This window comes from Protobothrops mucrosquamatus, unplaced genomic scaffold (assembly GCF_001527695.2).
Source record: "Protobothrops mucrosquamatus isolate PMUCROS unplaced genomic scaffold, P.Mucros_1.0 scaffold3362, whole genome shotgun sequence".
In the NCBI taxonomy this organism is placed as follows: Eukaryota; Metazoa; Chordata; class Lepidosauria; order Squamata; family Viperidae; genus Protobothrops; species Protobothrops mucrosquamatus.
Genome location: NW_015389347.1, coordinates 76,646 through 97,029, shown reverse-complemented (window position 1 = coordinate 97,029; position 20,384 = coordinate 76,646). Strand labels below are relative to the sequence as shown.

The window sequence follows — 20,384 nt, the reverse complement described above, 5'->3', positions numbered from 1 at the left end:
CGGCAGGCCGTGGAGGCGGTGGGTGGCCCGGGAGGCGGGGCAGAGGGTAGGGCGGGGGTGATGGTGGGGTTGGGCACTCAGTCTCTAAAAAGTTCGCCATCACTGGTCTATACATATGTTGTACATAGTATGTTTTAGGTGTGTGTCATGTATGTGTTTCACTTTGAGAGCGGGCAACTAAATTTCATTTTTGATGTGTGCCGTTGTGCCCACAGTAAAAAAAATGACAATAAAGGTTATCTTATCTTATCTTATCTTATCTTATCTTATCTTATCTTATCTTATCATCTTATCATAAAAAACCCCATGGAGGGAATTCCCTTAGGGACTTCATTGAAGCCTGGGAAGTCAGAAGATGCTGTCTCTAGTGAGATGACTGAATAAAAAGAGGACAATTAGCATATCTCCTTAGCTACTTTTCAGCTAACAGGTGGTCCTCACTTAAAGACCAGTCCCTTTCCAAGCATTCAAAGTTATGACGGACCCTCTCAAAAGCTATGTACAATCTTGTTCCAGGGTTCTGATGGCTGCATGCATCCCCACCACAGTCACATACTTCATGTGACTCTTAAAGCTTTGGGGTTTAATTTTCAACAGAGGTTCAAAGGGCAGATAGAACCTGTAAACATCAGGGGACCAGATGCCTACATACAGGTAGTCTTTGACTTACGACTACAACTGAGCCCAAGATTTCTCTCGCTAAGCAAGACAGTTTGTTAAATGAGTTTTGACCCATTTTATGACCTTTCTTGCCACAGCCCTGAAGCGAATCATTGCAGTTGTTAAATCAGTAACATGGCTGTTAAGTGAATCTGGCTTCCCCATTGACTTTGCTTGTCGGGAGGTCTCAAAAGATGATCACATGACCCCGGGATATTGCAACCGTCATAAGTACATGCCAGTTGCCAAGTGTCCCAATTCTGATCACGTGACCATGGGATTGCCTCAACAGTCGTTAAGTGTGAAAAATGGTCAAAAGTCACTTTTTTCAATGACAGTGTAACTTTGTATGGCCATTAAACAAATTATTGTAAGTCAACAGTTACTTGTATTCTCATCCTCCAACTCTCCCTGTGGTGAGGAGTGGGGCTGGTCCTCAAGAAAATCCCTCTCTTCCTGCAGATTCTCAGATCCTGAGTCCATTTTCTTCCCTCCACAGCTGTTACCCCCCCCTTACCTCGGCACATGCCAGGATCACGAATATCCTTGGTGGGATCCTTGTAGTAGAATGGCTTGCAGAACTGGCAGTGATGGCCCATGGTGTTGTGCTGGCAATCATCACAGACCCCACCATGGACGTTGCCCGTGGCCAGGTACACAGCCATGTCGAAGTGACACCGGTGGGAGTGTTCGTTGCAGTTGCATTCTGAGGAGAGCAAGAATGCAAAAGTGCGTCAAATTCCTGGGTGTGCAACTAACAAGTAGGCTGGCTTGGTCGCTCAACAGTGAGAAACTGGTGAAGCGGGCACAGCAGCGCCTGCATGAGAAAAACACATCTTCCTTGCCCTGTCCTGACCACTTTCTACAGGGGGACGATCGAGAGCATCCTGTCATACAGCATCACAGTCTATTTTGGAAGCATCACTGCTTCAGACAGGAAGGCGGTGCAGAGAGTGGTGAGAATGGCTGAGAAGATCATTGGCAGTTCCCTCCCTCCCATCCAGGACATAGCACAGAAGCGCTGCTTGAGCAGGGTCCGTAAGATTATCTGGGACACTACACATCCTCTTCACGACCTGTTTTCCTTGTTACCTTCTGGGAGAAGGCTTCGTGGTATCCGAAGCAGAACATCCAGATTCAGCCAGAGTTTCATTCCATACAGCATTAACCTTGCGAACTCTCAAGCTTCCTTCTTCCGTTATATATTCAAGATGGACAGTATTTAATATTTATTTGCTACGTATATGTAGGGGTGTGGATCTATAAATATGTTGTTCATAGTATGTTTAGGTGTGCGTCATGTATGTGTTTCACTTTGAGAGCGGGCAACTAAATTTCATTTTTGATGTGTGCCGTTGTGCCCACAGTAAAAAAATGACAATAAAGGTTATCTTATCTTATCTTCACTCTAGACTCCATCAGCCAATGATACTTCCCACCCTCCAACCACATCGGGAAAAGCACCCGAGAGAACACAGAGATACATCCCCTGTATCACCTGGTTAGGAGACAGAGGCGCTTCCTTAATCTTGCTTCCTTTTGGTGAAACGGAAGCTGGCCCCAGCCAGTAGTCTATGTACACAAGAGTGCGTGGCTGCTGAGACCTGTCCAAAACCTGAGATAGGCCATCTCTAAACCCCTTCACACGTTAAGAGTTTCCTGCCCATAATTTATTTCCTTGCATGTCTGGGCGTCAACCATCCTGTGGGATCTGTTTGATCAGGATCTGTGGGTCCCTCTACCACCTAAGAATTCATTCACTGTTCCTGCTTGAAAGATAGGTTTTTCTGTGTGTATAAAATACTACGTTAAATAATTGACAAGTTGTTTTGCTGCACTCTAACAAACATGTGCTCATTACAAAGCCCATAAGGAAGAGATCTGTGATCTTCCAGATGTTGCTATATTTAAATACTCCTAGCGTCCCTCACCCTAGGCAATGCTCACCATATTTTGGGGAGTGACATCTGGAAGGCTTCAGGCTACTAGATCCTTCAGGGGAAGGGAGTCTTCTATGTCAGAGGTCCCCAACCTTTGGTGCACCAGGGACCCGGTTCCATGGAGAGGGGTTTTTCCATGGACCGGAAGGTGTGTGGTTTTGTGTGCTGCCCACATCTCACAGATGGAGCTTTGCTTGTTTGTGCGGCCCGGTTGCTGGCATGCTGCGGCCCGGTACTGGTCCACAGACCGGGGATTGGGGACCCCTGTTCTATGTGGTAAATGTCTTATAATAATAATTGGTAGAGTATGTGTCTTTACCAACAACACCCCTCCTCTAAGGTCCCCTACATAATTTTTTTGGGAGGACACAGTCCATTTGTGACCTCACAACCTTCCCCAATTTCTCTTTAGAGGCACTACAGGGTTCACACTCACTCTTGCAGGCATTTGTGCGGCGTCCCTCAGCTGGGCGCCAGGGCAAGTCATGGTAAAAGTCGTTGCATAGCTCACAGTTCAGCCCTTTGGTGTTGTGCTTGCAGACGCAGCGACCGTGAACCTGTTGGTAGATGTTTATGTTTTGTTTATGTTTATTTGGATTTGTATACCGCCCTATCTCCCTTACGGGACTCAGGGCGGTGAACAGGCGATAATAAAAATCACAATAAATATCTATTCTAAAATCAAATTAAATAAATAAAGGCCTGCTCTAAAATACCCCATATAAAAACGTATACTAAAACCTAATTAAGACTACGCCAGGCCGGCCGCACGGAATAGATGGGCCTTCAGGGCTCGGCGAAAAAGGCGCAGGTCTGCAGTTGTACGTAGGTCGGGGGGTAGGTCATTCCAGAGGGCAGGAGCTGCCACAGAGAAGGCTCTCCCCCTGGGGGTCGCCAGCCGGCATTGACTGGCCGATGGCACCCTAAGGAGGCCCTCTCTGTGGGAGCGGACTGGTCGAAGGGAGGTATTTGGTAGGAGGCGGTCTTGCAAATACCTAGGTCCATTGCCACGGAGCGCTTTAAAGGTTGTTACTAACACCTTGAAGCGCACCCGGAAGGCCACAGGCAGCCAGTGCAGCTCACGCAGGAGAGGTGTTACATGGGAGTATCTAGAGGCCCCCAAAATCCCCCACGCGGCCGCATTCTGAACTAGCTGGAGCCTCCAGGTGCGCCTCAAGGGGAGCCCCATGTAGAGAGCGTTGCAATAGTCCAGGCGGGAAACGAGGGCTTGAGTGACCGTGCGTAGAGCGTCATGATCCAGAAAGGGGCGCAACTGGCGTATCAGGTGGCAACACAAACCTCAATAGCAGAGGGCAGACCCTCCACAAGCAAGGACCAGGCCATGTGGTCGAGGTCTATTCTTTAAGTTTGTGGCATCCTGTGCAAGGGCTTTTAAAAAAAGAATGATGATGGTCCTCAAGATAACAAAAGACAAAAGAGAACAGTCCTCTGGTTTGGAAGGAAAAGTCCATACATTTTGCAGCCAAAGCACAGAAGTATATTTCTTTCAGCCTGGTTAATTTATTTATCTCTTGCTTTTCTTCCATCACAAAAAGTCCAAAAAGTGTGCATGAACTGCAAATCCTACTGATTCAGCAATAAGTAGACTGGAGCAGGCAACACTATTCTACGAGGAACTATATTTTACTTTTAAAAGAATAGTTTTACTGGCCTCACATTTATACTGGTGGCGGCTCAAAGGGGAGAGGATGATGTTTTGAGTCATTTTTTTTCATTTGGGGAAGTGGAACAGGATTGGAAGTGAGATAGCTACAGGTAGTCCTTGACTTACAACCATTCATTTAATGATTGTTCAGTTGTGTCAGTGGTAAAAAAAATGACTTAAAACAGGTCCTCGCAATTATACAGTCACAGTGTCCCCACGGCCCCATGATTAAAATTCAGACACTTGGCAATGTTGTATTTACAACAGTTGTAGTCCCATGGTGGTGCCCCATTGGTTAGAATGGTTAGAAGGCAGTACTGCAGGCTAATTCTGCTGATTGCCGGCAGTTCGATTCTCACCAGCTCAATGTTGACTCAGCCTTCCATCCTTCCAAGGTCGGTAAAATGAGGTCCCAGACTGTTGAGGGGGGGGGCAATATGCTGACTCTGTAAACCGCTTAGAGAGGGCTGTAAAGCGCTGTGAAGTGGTATATAAGTCTAGGTACTAAGGTCATATGATTGTCATTTGTGATTTTCCCAGTTGGCTTTTGACACACAAAGTTAATAGGGGAAGTCAGATTCATTTAAATATATGGCCAAAAGGTCATAAAATTGGGTGCGATTCATTTAATGACTGCATCACTTAGCAATGGAGGTTTTGATCCCAATTGTGCTTGTAAGTCGAGAACTACTTGCACGGTAACCGCGGAAAGAAGCTTCATACAAGTCAGTGTTTCAGTGCCATTGTAACTTCGAACGGTTACTAAGCAAACTGTTGTAAGTCGAGGACTGCCTGTGTTGGAAGATGCTATCGTGTCTCCCCTGAGCCTTCTCTTCATTAGGCTAAACATACTTAGCTCTCTTAGCTGTTCATCATACCATTTAGCCTCCAGGGCCCTTTGTTGCTGCTCTCTGCACTCTTTCTAGGGCAGGGGTCTTCCAACTTGGCCCTTTTATGACTTGTGGACTTCAACAATATATTTTTTCTATCCTGCTCTATGGAGTAGAGTAGAGAGTTGGTCTCTGACAGAAGGCCACCTGAAGAGACTAGAAGCATTTGAAATGTGGATTTACAGGCGGCTGTTACGTATAAGCTGGGTTGAAAAGATCAGACATGAGGAGGTGATAAGCCACCTGGGAAAGCCAAGGGAAATCATCAAAACAATTAAAAAACGAAAATTAGAATATTTCGGACATGCAATGTGACACCCAGAAAAATACGGCATACTCCATTTAATCCTCCAGGGAAAGATTGAAGGCAAACGAGGTCCAGGCAGAAGAAGAACACCGTGGCTTCAAAATCTAAGGGACTGGTTTGGACAAAACTCAGCAGCACTTTTTTGTGCAGCTGCTGATAAAAACAGGATCGCCAACGTCTGATAACGGATATGGCACAAGAAGAAGAAGAGAAGGACTTCAACTCCCAGAATTGCTGAGGGATTCTGGGAGTTGAAGTCCACAAGTCACAAAGGGCCAAGTTGGAAGACCCCTGTTCTAGGGCCTCACCGTCTTTTTATTGTCGCTGTTATCAGGAAGCCTTACCATGCTTTCCACGGCGGCAGGATTGCCAGTGAGCGGGGCACACTCCGAGGCGTGCCCGTAGCAGAAGCAGTTGCCCCGCAGCACCATCTCATAAACCGCAAAGTAGTATTTCTCCTTGATTTCCCGGCGGGAATCTAAGAGGTTGTCTCCCAGCGTGTGCAGTTTAGTCAGGTTCATCCTCAGATTGGTGACTTTCAGGAGATCTGGGCATTGAAATCATGAGACGCAAGAACATCGTAAGATGGCGGTGAGAAAGCAAGAAGCGTGACCATTTTAGATTGGCTGGCTTCTACAAAGCGTCAGCTGGAGTCAGAAATATCTGCACCGCACTAGGGAGGAGGGAAGGCAAGGAATACCGAATGCCCAGACAGATCCTTGGAGCCAATAGTGTAATTGCTAGAGCAAAAAATACATCGAGGGCCAAAATTAACTAGCCTGAAATAGGGCAAAAGACAAGGCCAGCTGCAGACTGCATTGCAATCAGAGTGAACTAACTAGTTAGCTAAATAAATCTCTCCCTCTTTATATCTGCATGTGCCTGCGTCTGTGTGCCACACACACTGGCCTAGGATATCTTCTCTTTGGGAAGAGATTCTTGTGGTGATAGCATGTTTACCCAGCATTTTGGGTCTAGTGGGGAGTATATATTTTTCAGAAGAGTCATCGAGTTGGAAAAGAACTGGAAAAATTGGAAAAGTCATTTCCCTGCCAATGGAAGAAATCCCTGGATACCCCTTCGCCCATGATAAATGGCTGTGCAGTTTCTGCTTAAAATACACCAGTGGGATATTCTGGATACGGAACAGCCTGCCTTTGGAAACCATTCTCGTCAACAAGCTGAAATTTAACAACTGAGAATAAAGAAATGGCCTTCTCCAAAGAGATGACTTTCAAATATGTATTCTTATCCCCACTGCTATGGCGTCTGAGAATTTTAGAAGCTGTAGTAGTCTCAAGACATCTGGATGCCACCGAAGGAACAAAAGCTTTACTTAGCTACATGTAAAATGGTGTGGTCCATTCCTGGAATGCTCCAGTGTTCCCTGGAGCATTGCATTCCCCCCCCCCCCACACCCCAGAATATGCTAACCCAGCTATTTGGGCTTTTCCTGAAATAAATCTGGAACAGGAAAGAATTCGCAATATTTTTGACATGGCCAAAAATCTCAAAAGGAGGTGTAATATATTAAGTCTTTTCTACACCTCAAACCAATGCTCTACTCCATTGTTTCTCAATCGTGGCAACTTTAAGGTATCTGGACTTCAACTCCTAGAATTCCTCAGCCAAAATGCTGGCAGGGGAATTCTGGGAGTTGAAGTCCACATATCATAAAATTGCTAACGGTTGGGAAATACTGCTTTACTCTTTTCAGCCCAGAATCCAAAAAAAAAAAAAAAAGACTCACTCTGAATTTTTGGACTGTAGGGATCATGGATTGGAATAGCTGGATCCAGCACTCTGTAGATGACCTAGAACAAAGAAGAAAGGCATAACATAGAGAAGAGAAAGAGCCCCGGTTGAGTGCAATAGCTTTGAGTAGAGGTTGTTGTTGTTAGTTGCGAAGTCATATCCGACCCATCGTGAGCCCATGGACAACGTTCCTCCAGGCCTTCCTGTCCTCTACCATCTTCTGGAAGTAGTCCTCAACATACGGTTATAATGGAGCCTGCTAATCTCTGACCTACCCAATTTTACAACCTTTTTTGCGGCGATCGTTAAGTGAACCGATGATTTACTATGGCGAGGTTTTGCTGAAAACCGGAAGTGCTGGTTTTCAGCAAAACTGTCATAAAATGTGATTACGTGTCGGCGGGATGCTGTGAAGGGCTGTAAATGCAGCCACGTTGCTGAGTGCGCCAAGTTTGATCATGTGACTGCAGAAAGTGTCCAACTGCAGAACTTCAATTCAGATCGTAAGTCCCCCTTTTCAGGTTGGTCGTAACTTTGAGTGGTCACTAAGCAACCGGTTAGTAAATCAAGGACTATCTATACTCAACTTTGCAGCCCCGAGGCCAGGAGTCCCACTCACCTCCCCTTCTGTAGAAGGTTCAATGTCCGAGTACCGCGACTCACAGATAACGTCATCCACGCGTCTCAAGGGTCCCAGGGAGGCAGTGGGGAAAGATGCAGCACAGTCATAGGCAAAGTAGCGGTACACCTGCCAGGTGCGCCCAAAGTCTGCTGAGCGCTCCACCAGCATAGCTGCAGGTCGGAAGGTCTGCAGGGTAGAAATGGTGACTCAAGAAATTACACCAAACTGGACTGGAGATCTACAAGAATCACTTTGTGTGTCTTCAGGTTATCATCTGAAGTGCTGCTCAGCTTTTAGTTCTTATTATAATTCTATTATCGTCTGCATTTAAAATTGCAGTATTGTTATTATTATTAATAGTAGCAGTATCATCACGATCATTATCGTCATTGTTATTAATTGTCTATGTTATATCTTGCCTGGAATGAAGATGGATTGAGACAGGGTATAAATAAATAAAATAAAATGAGATGCGATAACGATAAAGGAATAAATAAATATGGGTGACCCAGACCCTATGCTCATATATTTTGTGTAAATATCTATCAGCCCTTCAAGGAACAGACATCACAAAATTCTGGAGTTTTACTTTATGGGTACAGGCTATCGATAGTTTTGATTTGGTTTAAGGAGGGAAGAGAAAATATCATCAGACTTCCATAATAGAATCATGGAAGTCTGATATTTCCCTTTCCCTCTTTAAACCTAAGAGAATCAAGGAGAGGCAATCTTGAGTTTCTTTCTCACGCTTTCTGTTTTCCTGGGCTAAGTTTTATGAATAGTCGTCACCTATTTTCTCCAAGGTTATCTCTATATTCCTCCACATGGTCCTAGATTTGTATGCTATGGGTACGCTATCAAGGATACAATCAACCCTTGATTTAAGAACCTCAATTTACAAGCACCATGTTTAATGGATAAAGTGTACTGAACAGGGCTATGCTATGCTACAACAGTGGAAGGGGTGTTGCTTTAGGGAAGGGAAGGGAAGGGAAGGGAATTTAACAAAGCCGTATTTAGTGATCTGTACATGCCTTCCCCTCAATAATCCATCAAATCAAGTGCTATACCAGTGGTGGCGAACCTATGGCAGGGTGCCAGAGGCAGCACTCGGAGCCCTCTCTGTGGGCACACGTGCCGTTGCCCCAGCCTTGCCTTCCCCCGTGACTCCCTCCTTACCAGCAGTCCCCCTGGAGGAGAGTCGCCCCTGAGCGTGGCCCACGCGGAGCAGCGCAGCCAAGGACATGGCAGCCAGGCAGCGTAGACAAGACTCTGCCCTCATGCCCCATCATGCACAGTTGATGCTGTGGGGTGCGGGTAGAGGGCGTGACCACCATGGCGCTGCTGGGCTGCCTGGGCGATCTGCGGCGGGCCTTGGAGGCGGTGAGTGGCCCTGCGGGCAGGCAGGGTGAGGGCGGAGTGGGGGCGGGGCAGGGGGTGGAGCGGGGGCGGGGCCAGTTTTTGGGCACTCGGTCTCTAAAAGGTTCGCCATCACTGTGCTATACCTATATATGCCAACATAATAGATGAAACAGATTTAATTTTGGCATTTTACAAAGTAGTTTTATAAGGTTATTTCCCCACATTTCACAAGAAGAATCGTTTGTACCATTGTATACAATGGAATTTCTGTCTTATAGGAAATTGCATACAAGTGTGTTGCCTTTAGATATGCAGACAGGAAAATTGCCATGGAAATGTGCATTTATTCTGTACTTTAAGTAAAGCCCCCACGTCCTTGTGAAGAACTGTATAAGGCTACAAAGGCTCCCCAAAGATAAACTCATTCATGCCTCTCCACGAAGAAGGCATTGTGGGGGAATTCTCTCCTGGAGAAGGAGCCATCTATGATCACATGGGACTTACCTTAAAAGTCATGATTAAATGTGTGAAGTGGAATTCAGCCTCCAAGTCCAGGCGGATACTGACTTCCTCCACTCCTAGAGAAATAGGTGGAAGGCGGGGGTGGACCCCAGAAAAATATTAGGGCAATTGCTTTTGACCTAATTTTATTTATTTATTAAATTTATATACCACCCATCTTGCTGTTTGAAGCGACTCTAGGCGGCTCTTTTGGAAGGGAATCTAAGACTCCTCTGGAACCTTTTGGGATTCTCCTTATAGAAAATGAATAATAGTGATGACTCAATTTCCTGAATAACAGATGGTCCACTATTGCTCTTCTTCCCATCCAAACTACATTGGACAGTATTTTTTCAACCGTGACAACTTTAAGATATGTGGACTTCAACTCCCAGAATTCCCCAGCCAGCATGGCTAGCTGGGGAATTCTGGGAGTTGAAGTCCACATATCTTAAAGTTGCTAAGATTGAGAAACACTGTTGTTGGGTATCTAAGAACCATAATAAACCCCCTTCCCCCTTCTATACGTACAACATGCAGGGATACCTTAGCTCCAAAATCCCACCACCAACAGCTGACAAGGAAGGCAGGCCTCTTTTAACAAAACTTTCCCACCACCACTTACTATCCTGTAAACCATACAAATGGTAGGAAAGAGTTCCTGAATTTAGGCACTCTAATAAGATTTTACCATTAGGTAAGACAGAGTTGAGCTATAAAGAAATGAACCCAAATTTCTGCATTCATGATTCAAGAATGTAATTCCAGATAATACTATTGTATTGGTAATATATTGGATTATTTTATGTATGACTTTTTATAACTGAGTTTACTAGCTTCCTGGGAGTAAGCACGGGGCATCTTAAATTACTGTTATACATATATTCACAATGTTTTTTGCAAAGTAACAAAACGTTAGGTCAGTTTCACTCCCCTAGAACTGTGCAATTTTTCCTCTCTTAAATGGTTCCCCTGATCCAAATAATCTGCTCTTGCTCCTTTTTAAGAACATATAAAAACCCTTTTTTGGGAAAAAAACAACAACACTCTGTTGGGCTGATAAAATATTGCTCTGGTGTTAATATTCTAAGCAAACTATTGTTTTGTTTGCTTTCTTTTCTGGCTGCCAATTGCCTCTCTCTGGGTTTTTTGGGTTTTTTTTTAAAAACACTGAGAATGGGAAAAATGATTCATCCTGTCCACTCTTTTCTCCCATCTGGAACAAAGCATAACGGCAACTCCAGATGAATCCAGGCAGAAGAAGCACCTGAGAACTTTGTGGAACCACCAGAAGACCTGGTTAAGGAGACTTGAGCTCTAAACTGGGTGGGTGTTTTTGGATCCAGAGAGAGACACTCCAGCTGCCAGAGGTCAGTTGCTGGCACTGAGTTCCTCTCTGAGTAGCTGGCTCTTCCTGTAGGAGCCTCCACCCCCACCTGGCAAAAATCGGAGGAAGAAGGGACTTGGTTGTACATGATTCAGCATTTCCCCTGCGTGGGAGTGAAAGGAAAGCAACAGGACTCTGGGGAAGCCCTCTCCCCTGCTCTGCCTCGGAGGTGACATGTTCTCTAAACAAAGAACACGCAGATCCAGGGCAGGCCGAACCGACTATGAGGCTGGCTTGCTGCAGAGAAACACGGAGTAGCGCAGCAAGGAAGAAAGTGGCTGTGCGTATCTAAGAGTCCTGCTGGTAGACAGCTTATAACACCCTTGAGATGGCACATAAGGCATCAGGCAATCCAGCTCCCATCAGCTTCACCTCTCCTTCACAGAGGATCGTGCGCTACGGTAAAACATCCGAAGGGTGACTTGGTCACTAGAGGTTGAGTAGCCTTAGAGCAGGGGTCCCCAATCCCCCGGGCCGTGGACCGGTACCGGGCCGCAGCATGCCAGCAACTGGTCCGCACAAACAAACAAAGCCTCATCCGTGGGATGTAGGCAGCACACAAAATCACACACTCTCCGGTCCGTGGAAAAAACGTTCTCCACAGAACCGGTNATCCAGGACATAGCACAGAAGCGCTGCTTGAGCAGGGTCCGTAAGATTATCTGGGACACTACACATCCTCTTCACGACCTGTTTTCCTTGTTACCTTCTGGGAGAAGGCTTCGTGGTATCCGAAGCAGAACATCCAGATTCAGCCAGAGTTTCATTCCATACAGCATTAACCTTGCGAACTCTCAAGCTTCCTTCTTCCATTATATATTCAAGATGGACAGTATTTAATATTTATTTGCTACGTATATGTAGGGGTGTGGATCTATAAATATGTTGTTCATAGTATGTTTAGGTGTGCGTCATGTATGTGTTTCACTTTGAGAGCGGGCAACTAAATTTCATTTTTGATGTGTGCCGTTGTGCCCACAGTAAAAAAATGACAATAAAGGTTATCTTATCTTATCTTCACTCTAGACTCCATCAGCCAATGATACTTCCCACCCTCCAACCACATCGGGAAAAGCACCCGAGAGAACACAGAGATACATCCCCTGTATCACCTGGTTAGGAGACAGAGGCGCTTCCTTAATCTTGCTTCCTTTTGGTGAAACGGAAGCTGGCCCCAGCCAGCAGTCTATGTACACAAGAGTGCGTGGCTGCTGAGACCTGTCCAAAACCCGAGATAGGCCATCTCTAAACCCCTTCACACGTTAAGAGTTTCCTGCCCATAATTTATTTCCTTGCATGTCTGGGCGTCAACCATCCTGTGGGATCTGTTTGATCAGGATCTGTGGGTCCCTCTACCACCTAAGAATTCATTCACTGTTCCTGCTTGAAAGATAGGTTTTTCTGTGTGTATAAAATACTACGTTAACTAATTGACAAGTTGCTTTGCTGCACTCTAACGAACATGTGCTCATTACAAAGCCCATAAGGAAGAGATCTGTGATCTTCCAGATGTTGCTATACTTAAATACTCCTAGCGTCCCTCACCCTAGGCAATGCTCACCATATTTTGGGGAGTGACATCTGGAAGGCTTCAGGCTACTAGATCCTTCAGGGGAAGGGAGTCTTCTATGTCAGAGGTCCCCAACCTTTGGTGCACCAGGGACCGATTCCGTGGAGAGAGGTTTTTCCGCGGACTGGAGGGTGTGTGGTTTTGTGTGCTGCCTGCATCTCGCAGATGGAGCTTTGCTTGTTTGTGTGGCCCGGTTGTTGGCATGCTGCGGCCCGGTACTGGTCCACAGACCGGGGGTTGGGGACCCCTGTTCTATGTGGTAAATGTCTTATAATAATAATAATTGGTAGAGTATGTGTCTTTACCAACAACACCCCTCCTCTAAGGTCCCCTACATAAATTTTTTGGGAGGACACAGTCCATTTCTGACCTCACAACCTTCCCCAATTTGTCTTTAGAGGCACTACAGGGTTCACACTCACTCTTGCAGGCATTTGTGCGGCGTCCCTCAGCTGGGCGCCAGGGCAAGTCATGGTAAAAGTCGTTGCATAGCTCACAGTTCAGCCCTTTGGTGTTGTGCTTGCAGACGCAGCGACCGTGAACCTGTTGGTAGATGTTTATGTTTTGTTTATGTTTATTTGGATTTGTATACCGCCCTATCTCCCTTACGGGACTCAGGGCGGTGAACAGGCGATAATAAAAATCACAATAAATATCTATTCTAAAATCAAATTAAATAAATAAAGGCCTGCTCTAAAATACCCCATATAAAAAACTATACTAAAACCTAATTAAGACTATGCCAGGCTGGCCGCACGAAATAGATGGGTTTTCAGGGCTCGGCGAAAAAGGCGCAGGTCCGCAGTTGTACGTAGGTCAGGAGGTAGGTCATTCCAGAGGGCAGGAGCTGCCACAGAGAAGGCTCTCCCCCTGGGGGTCGCCAGCCGGCATTGACTGGCCGATGGCACCCTAAGGAGGCCCTCTCTGTGGGAGCGGACTGGTCGAAGGGACGTATTTGGTAGGAGGCGGTCTTGCAAATACCTAGGTCCATTGCCACGGAGCGCTTTAAAGGTTGTTACTAACACCTTGAAACGCACCCGGAAGGCCACAGGCAGCCAGTGCAGCTCACGCAGGAGAGGTGTTACATGGGAGTATCTAGAGGCCCCCAGGATCCCCCGTGCGGCCGCATTCTGAACTAGCTGGAGCCTTCAGGTGCACCTCAAGGGGAGCCCCATGTAGAGAGCGTTGCAATAGTCCAGGCGGGAAACAACGAGGGCTTGAGTGACCGTGCGTAGAGCGTCACGATCCAGAAAGGGGCGCAACTGGCGTATCAGGTGGCAACACAAACCTCAATAGCAGAGGGCAGACCCTCCACAAGCGAGGACCAGGCCATGTGGTCGAGGTCTATTCTTTAAGTTTTTGGCATCCTGTGCAAGGGCTTTTAAAAAAAGAATGATGATGGTCCTCAAGATAACAAAAGACAAAAGAGAACAGTCCTCTGGTTTGGAAGGAAAAGTCCATACATTTTGCAGCCAAAGCACAGAAGTATATTTCTTTCAGCCTGGTTAATTTATTTATCTCTTGCTTTTCTTCCATCACAAAAAGTCCAAAAAGTGTGCATGAACTGCAAATCCTACTGATTCAGCAATAAGTAGACTGGAGCAGGCAACACTATTCTACGAGGAACTATATTTTACTTTTAAAAGAATAGTTTTACTGGCCTCACATTTATACTGGTGGCGGCTCAAAGGGGAGAGGATGATGTTTTGAGTCATTTTTTTTCATTTGGGGAAGTGGAATAGGATTGGAAGTGAGATAGCTACAGGTAGTCCTTGACTTATAACCATTCATTTAATGATTGTTCAGTTGTGTCAGTGGTAAAAAAAATGACTTACAACAGGTCCTCGCAATTATACAGTCACAGTGTCCCCACGGCCCCATGATCAAAATTCAGACACTTGGCAATGTTGCATTTACAACAGTTGTAGTCCCAAGGTGGTGGCGCATTGGTTAGAATGGTTAGAAGGCAGTACTGCAGGCTAATTCTGCTGACTGCCGGCAGTTCGATTCTCACCAGCTCAATGTTGACTCAGCCTTCCATCCTTCCAAGGTCGGTAAAATGAGGACCCAGACTGTTGGGGGGGGGCAATATGCTGATTCTGTAAACCGCTTAGAGAGGGCTGTAAAGCACTGTGAAGTGGTATATAAGTCTAGGTACTAAGGTCATATGATTGTCATTTGTGATTTTCCCAGTTGGCTTTTGACACACAAAGTTAATGGGGGAAGTCAGATTCATTTAAATATATGGCCAAAAGGTCATAAAACTGGGTGTGATTCATTTAATGACTGCATCACTTAGCAATGGAGGTTTCTATCCCAATTGTGCTTGTAAGTCGAGAACTACTTGCACGGTAACCGCGAAAAGAAGCCTCATACTTCTTATGGAGTTTTGTTGTTGCTATTATTGTTAAAAAGGGCCAAATATCATATTACTGAATGCCTGATATGAGAAAGGACTTCTTCTTCCTCTTCTTCTTCTTCTTCTTCCTCTTCTTCTTCTTCTTCTTCTTCTTCTTCTTCTTCTTCTTCTTCTTCTTCTTCTTCTTCTTCTTCTTCTTCTTCTTCTTCTTCTTCTTCTTCTTCTTCTTCTTCTTCTTCTTCTTCTTCTTCTTCTTCTTCTTCTTCTTCTTCTTCTCCTTCTCCTTCTCCTCCTCCTCCTCCTCTTCTTCTTCTTCTACTACTACTACTACTATATTTTTTATTATTATTATTACTACTACTACTACTACTACTACTACTACTACTACTACTACTACTATTACTTGTTGAATATTTCCCTCAAGTGTAGTCCTTTAAGGCAAAGCCAGATCCATAAGGAGGGGGCCATTAATGATGGGGGTTGGAAGAGCATGGTATTTTCTCTACTTAGTATCATAGAACTGAAAGTGACCTTGAAGGTCTTCTAGTCCAGGGGTCTGTAACCTAGTCCAATCCCTGCCCAAGGCAGGAGTCCTTACACTATCTTGGACAAATGGTTGGCCAGTCTTTTATTGAAAACCTCCAGCAATGGAGCACTTACAGCTCCAGGAGGCAAGCTGCTCCACTGACCAATTGTTCTCCCAGACAGGAAATTCCTCCTTATTCCCAGGCTGGATCGCCTTCTGGCACCTTTCTACCCACTGCTTCTGGTCCTGCCCTCAGGTGCTGTGGAGAATAAATTGATACCCTCTTCTCTGTGACAGCTCTTCAACATACGGCCACAACTGAGCCCATCATTTATGTTGCTAAGCGAGAAATTTGTTAAGTGAGTTTTGCCCCATTTCTTGCCCCACTGGAACCACCGCAGTTGTTAAAACAGTAAGACGGTTGTTAAATGAATCTGGATTTCCCCACTGACTTTGCTCGGCGGAAGGTTGCCAAAGGGGATCACGTGACCCTGGGACACGGGAACCATCATAAATGTTAATCAGTTGCCAAGTGTCTGAATTTAAATCACATGACCATGGGGATGCTGCAGCAGTCGTAAGTATGAAAAGTAGTCATAAGTCAGTGTTTCAGTGCCATTGTAACTTTGAACGGTTACTAAGCAAACTGTTGTAAGTCGAGGACTGCCTGTGTTGGAAGATGCTACCGTGTCTCCCCTGAGCCTTCTCTTCATTAGGCTAAACATACTTAGTTCTCTTAGCTGTTCATCATACCATTTAGCCTCCAGGGCCCTTTGTTGCTGCTCTCTGCACTCTTTCTAGGGCAGGAGTCTTCCAACTTGGCCCTTTTATGACTTGTGGACTTCAACAATATATTTTTCTATCCTGCTCTATGGAATAGAGAGTTGGCCACCTGAAGAGACCAGAAGCATTTGAAATGTGGATTTACAGGCGGCTGTTACGTATAAGCTGGGTTGGCAAGATCAGAAATGAGGAGGTAATAAGCCGCCTGGGAAAGCCAAGGGAAATCATCAAAACAATTAAAAAACAAAAATTAAAATATTTCAGACATGCGATGCGACACCCAGAAAAATACAGCATACTCCATTTAATCCTCCAGGGAAAGATTGAAGGCAAACGAGGTCCAGGCAGAAGAAGAACATCGTGACTTCAAAATCTAAGGGACTGGTTTGGACAAAACTCAGCAGCACTTTTTCGTGCAGCTGCTGATAAAAACAGGATCGCCAACATGATTGCCAACGTCTGATAACGGATATGGCACAAGAAGAAGAAGAGAAGGACTTCAACTCCCAGAATTGCTGAGGAATTCTGGGAGTTGAAGTCCACAAGTCACAAAGGGCCAAGTTGGAAGACCCCTGTTCTAGGGCCTCACCGTCTTTTTATTGTCTTACCATGCTTTCCACGGTGGCAGGATTGCCAGTGAGCGGGGCACACTCCGAGGCGTGCCCGTAGCAGAAGCAGTTGCCCCGCAGCACCATCTCATACACCGCAAAGTAGTATTTCTCCTTGATTTCCCGGCGGGAATCCAAGAGGTTGTCTCCCAGCGTGTGCAGTTTAGTCAGGTTCATCCTCAGATTGGTGACTTTCAGGAGATCTGGGCATTGAAATCATGAGACGCAAGAACATCGTAAGATGGCGGTGAGAAAGCAAGAAGCGTGACCATTTTAGATTGGCTGGCTTCTACAAAGCGTCAGCTGGAGTCAGAAATATCTGCACCGCACTAGGGAGGAGGGAAGGCAAGGAATACCGAATGCCCAGACAGATCCTTGGAGCCAATAGTGTAATTGCTAGAGCAAAAAATACATCAAGGGCCAAAATTAACTAGCCTGAAATAGGGCAAAAGACAAGGCCAGCTGCAGACTGCATTGCAATCAGAGTGAACTAACTAGTTAGCTAAATAAATCTCTCCCTCTTTATATCTGCATGTGCCTGCGTCTGTGTGCCACACACACTGGCCTAGGATATCTTCTCTTTGGGAAGAGATTCTTGTGGTGATAGCATGTTTACCCAGCATTTTGGGTCTAGTGGGGAGTATATATTTTTCAGAAGAGTCATCGAGTTGGAAAAGAACTGGAAAAATTGGAAAAGTCATTTCCCTGCCAATGGAAGAAATCCCTGGATACCCCTTCGCCCATGATAAATGGCTGTGCAGTTTCTGCTTAAAATACACCAGTGGGATATTCTGGATATGGAACAGCCTGCCTTTGGAAACCATTCTCGTCAACAAGCTGAAATTTAACAACTGAGAATAAAGAAATGGCCTTCTCCAAAGAGATGACTTTCAAATATGTATTCTTATCCCCACTGCTATGGCGTCTGAGAATTTTAGAAGCTGTAGTAGTCTCAAGACATCTAGATGCCACCGAAGGAGCAAAAGCTTTACTTAGCTACATGTAAAATGGCGTGGTCCATTCCTGGAATGCTCCAGTGTTCCCTGGAGCATTGCATTCCCCCCCACACACCCCAGAATATGCTAACCCAGCTATTTGGGTTTCCCCCCAAAATAAATCTGGAACAGGAAAGAATTCGCAATATTTTGGACATGGCTAAAAATCTCAAAAGGAGGTGTAATATATTAAATCTTTTCTACACCTCAAATCAATGCTCTACTCCACTGTTTCTCAACCGTGGCAACTTTAAGGTATCTGGACTTCAACTCCTAGAATTCCTCAGCCAAAATGCTGGCTGGGGAATTCTGGGAGTTGAAGTCCACATATCGTAAAATTGCTAAGGGTTGGGAAATACTGCTTTACTCTTTTCAACCCAGAATCCAAAAAAAAAAGGACTCACTCTGAATTTTTGGACTGTAGGGGTCATGGATTGGAATAGCTGGATCCAGCACTCTGTAGATGACCTAGAACAAAGAAGAAAGGCATAACATAGAGAAGAGAAGGAGCCCCGGTTGAGTGCAATAGCTTTGAGTAGAGGTTGTTGTTGTTAGTTGCGAAGTCATATCCGACCCATCGTGAGCCCATGGACAACGTTCCTCAAGGCCTTCCTGTCCTCTACCATCTTCTGGAGGTAGTCCTCAACATACGGTTATAATGGAGCCTGCTAATCTCCGACCTACCCAATTTTACAACCTTTTTTGCGGTGATCGTTAAAGTGAACCGATGATTTACTATGGCAAGGTTTTGCTGAAAACCAGAAGTGCTGGTTTTTGGCAAAACTGTCATAAAATGTGATTACATGTCGGCAGGATGCCGCGAAGGGCTGTAAATGCAGCCACGTTGCTGAGGGCGCCAAGTTTGATCATGTGACTGCAGAAAGTGTCCAACTGCAGAACTTCAATTCAGATCGTAAGTTCCCCTTTTCAGGTTGGTCGTAACTTTGAATGGTCACTAAGCAACCGGTTAGTAAATCAAGGACTATCTATACTCAACTTTGCAGCCCCGAGGCCAGGAGTCCCACTCACCTCCCCTTCTGTAGAAGGTTCAATGTCTGAGTACCGCGACTCACAGATAACGTCATCCACGCGTCTCAAGGGTCCCAGGGAGGCAGTGGGGAAAGATGCGGCACAGTCATAGGCAAAGTAGCGGTACACCTGCCAGGTGCGCCCAAAGTCTGCTGAGCGCTCCAACAGCATAGCTGCAGGTCGGAAGGTCTGCAGGGTAGAAATGGTGACTCAAGAAATTACACCAAACTGGACTGGAGATCTACAAGAATCACTTTGTGTGTCTTCAGGTTATCATCTGAAGTGCTGCTCAGCTTTTAGTTCTTATTATAATTCTATTATCATCTGCATTTAAAATTGCAGTATTGTCATTATTATTAATAGTAGCAGTATCATCACGATCATTATCGTCGTCGTTATTAATTGTCTATGTTATATCTTGCCTGGAATGAAGATGGATTGAGACAGGGTATAAATAAATAAAATAATGAGATGCGATAACGATGAAGGAATAAATAAATATGGGTGACCCAGACCCTATGTTAATATATTTTGTGTAAATATCTATCAGCCCTTCAAGGAACAGACATCACAAAGTTCTGGAGTTTTAATTTATGGGTACAGGCTATCGATAGTTTTGATTTGGTTTAAGGAGGGAAGAGAAACTATCATCAGACTTCCATAATAGAATCATGGAAGTCTGATATTTCCCTTTCCCTCTTTAAACCAAAGAGAATCAAGGAGAGGCGATCTTGAGTTTCTTTCTCACACTTTCTGTTTTCCTGGGCTAAGTTTTATGAATAATTGTCACCTATTTTCTCCAATGTTATCTCTATATTCCTCCACATGGTCCTAGATTTGTATGCTATGGGTACGCTATCAAGGATACAATCAACCCTTGATTTAAGAACCTCAATTTACAAGCACCATGTTTAATGGATAAAGTGTACTGAACAGGGCTATGCTATGCTACAATGGTGGAAGGGGTGTTGCTTTAGGGAAGGGAAGGGAAGGGAATTTAACAACCTTCGCTTTGTGGCGAAGGTTGTGGAGAGTGTGGTTGCGCGGCAGCTCCCCCGACACCTGGAGGAAACGGTCTATCTAGACCCGCTCCAGTCGGGCTTCAGGCCGGGATACAGCACGGAAACGGCATTGGTCACACTGGTGAATGATCTCTGGAGGGCCCGGGACAGGGGTTGCTCCTCTGTCCTAGTTCTTTTGGACCTCTCAGCGGCTTTTGATACGATGGACCACGGTATCATGCTGCGGCGTCTGGCTGAGTTGGGAGTGGGAGGCACGGTTATGCGGTGGTTCTCCTCCTTCCTCACCGACCGCACGCAGTCTGTATTGGCAGGGGGGCAGAGGTCGGCCCCAAGGCCCCTAACTTGTGGGGTGCCACAAGGGTCGGTCCTCTCCCCCTTACTGTTCAATATTTATGTGAAGCC

The 20,384-nt window shown here is 45.5% G+C and overlaps 1 protein-coding gene across 1 annotated transcript in view; it reads right to left on the bottom strand.

The window, feature by feature from the left end:
• The window catches only part of LAMB2 (laminin subunit beta 2), a 78,656-nt gene that overhangs the window by 43,626 nt on the left and 14,646 nt on the right, over positions 1–20,384 (bottom strand). Inside the window, exons 5-9 of the mRNA XM_015826893.1 lie at positions 7,838–8,026; positions 7,214–7,277; positions 5,808–6,010; positions 3,037–3,157; positions 1,178–1,366 (exon numbers count right to left, since the gene is read on the bottom strand). Of these exons, the coding sequence (XP_015682379.1) occupies positions 1,178–1,366; positions 3,037–3,157; positions 5,808–6,010; positions 7,214–7,277; positions 7,838–8,026 (766 nt within the window). The remainder of the gene's footprint in view (positions 1–1,177; positions 1,367–3,036; positions 3,158–5,807; positions 6,011–7,213; positions 7,278–7,837; positions 8,027–20,384) is intronic.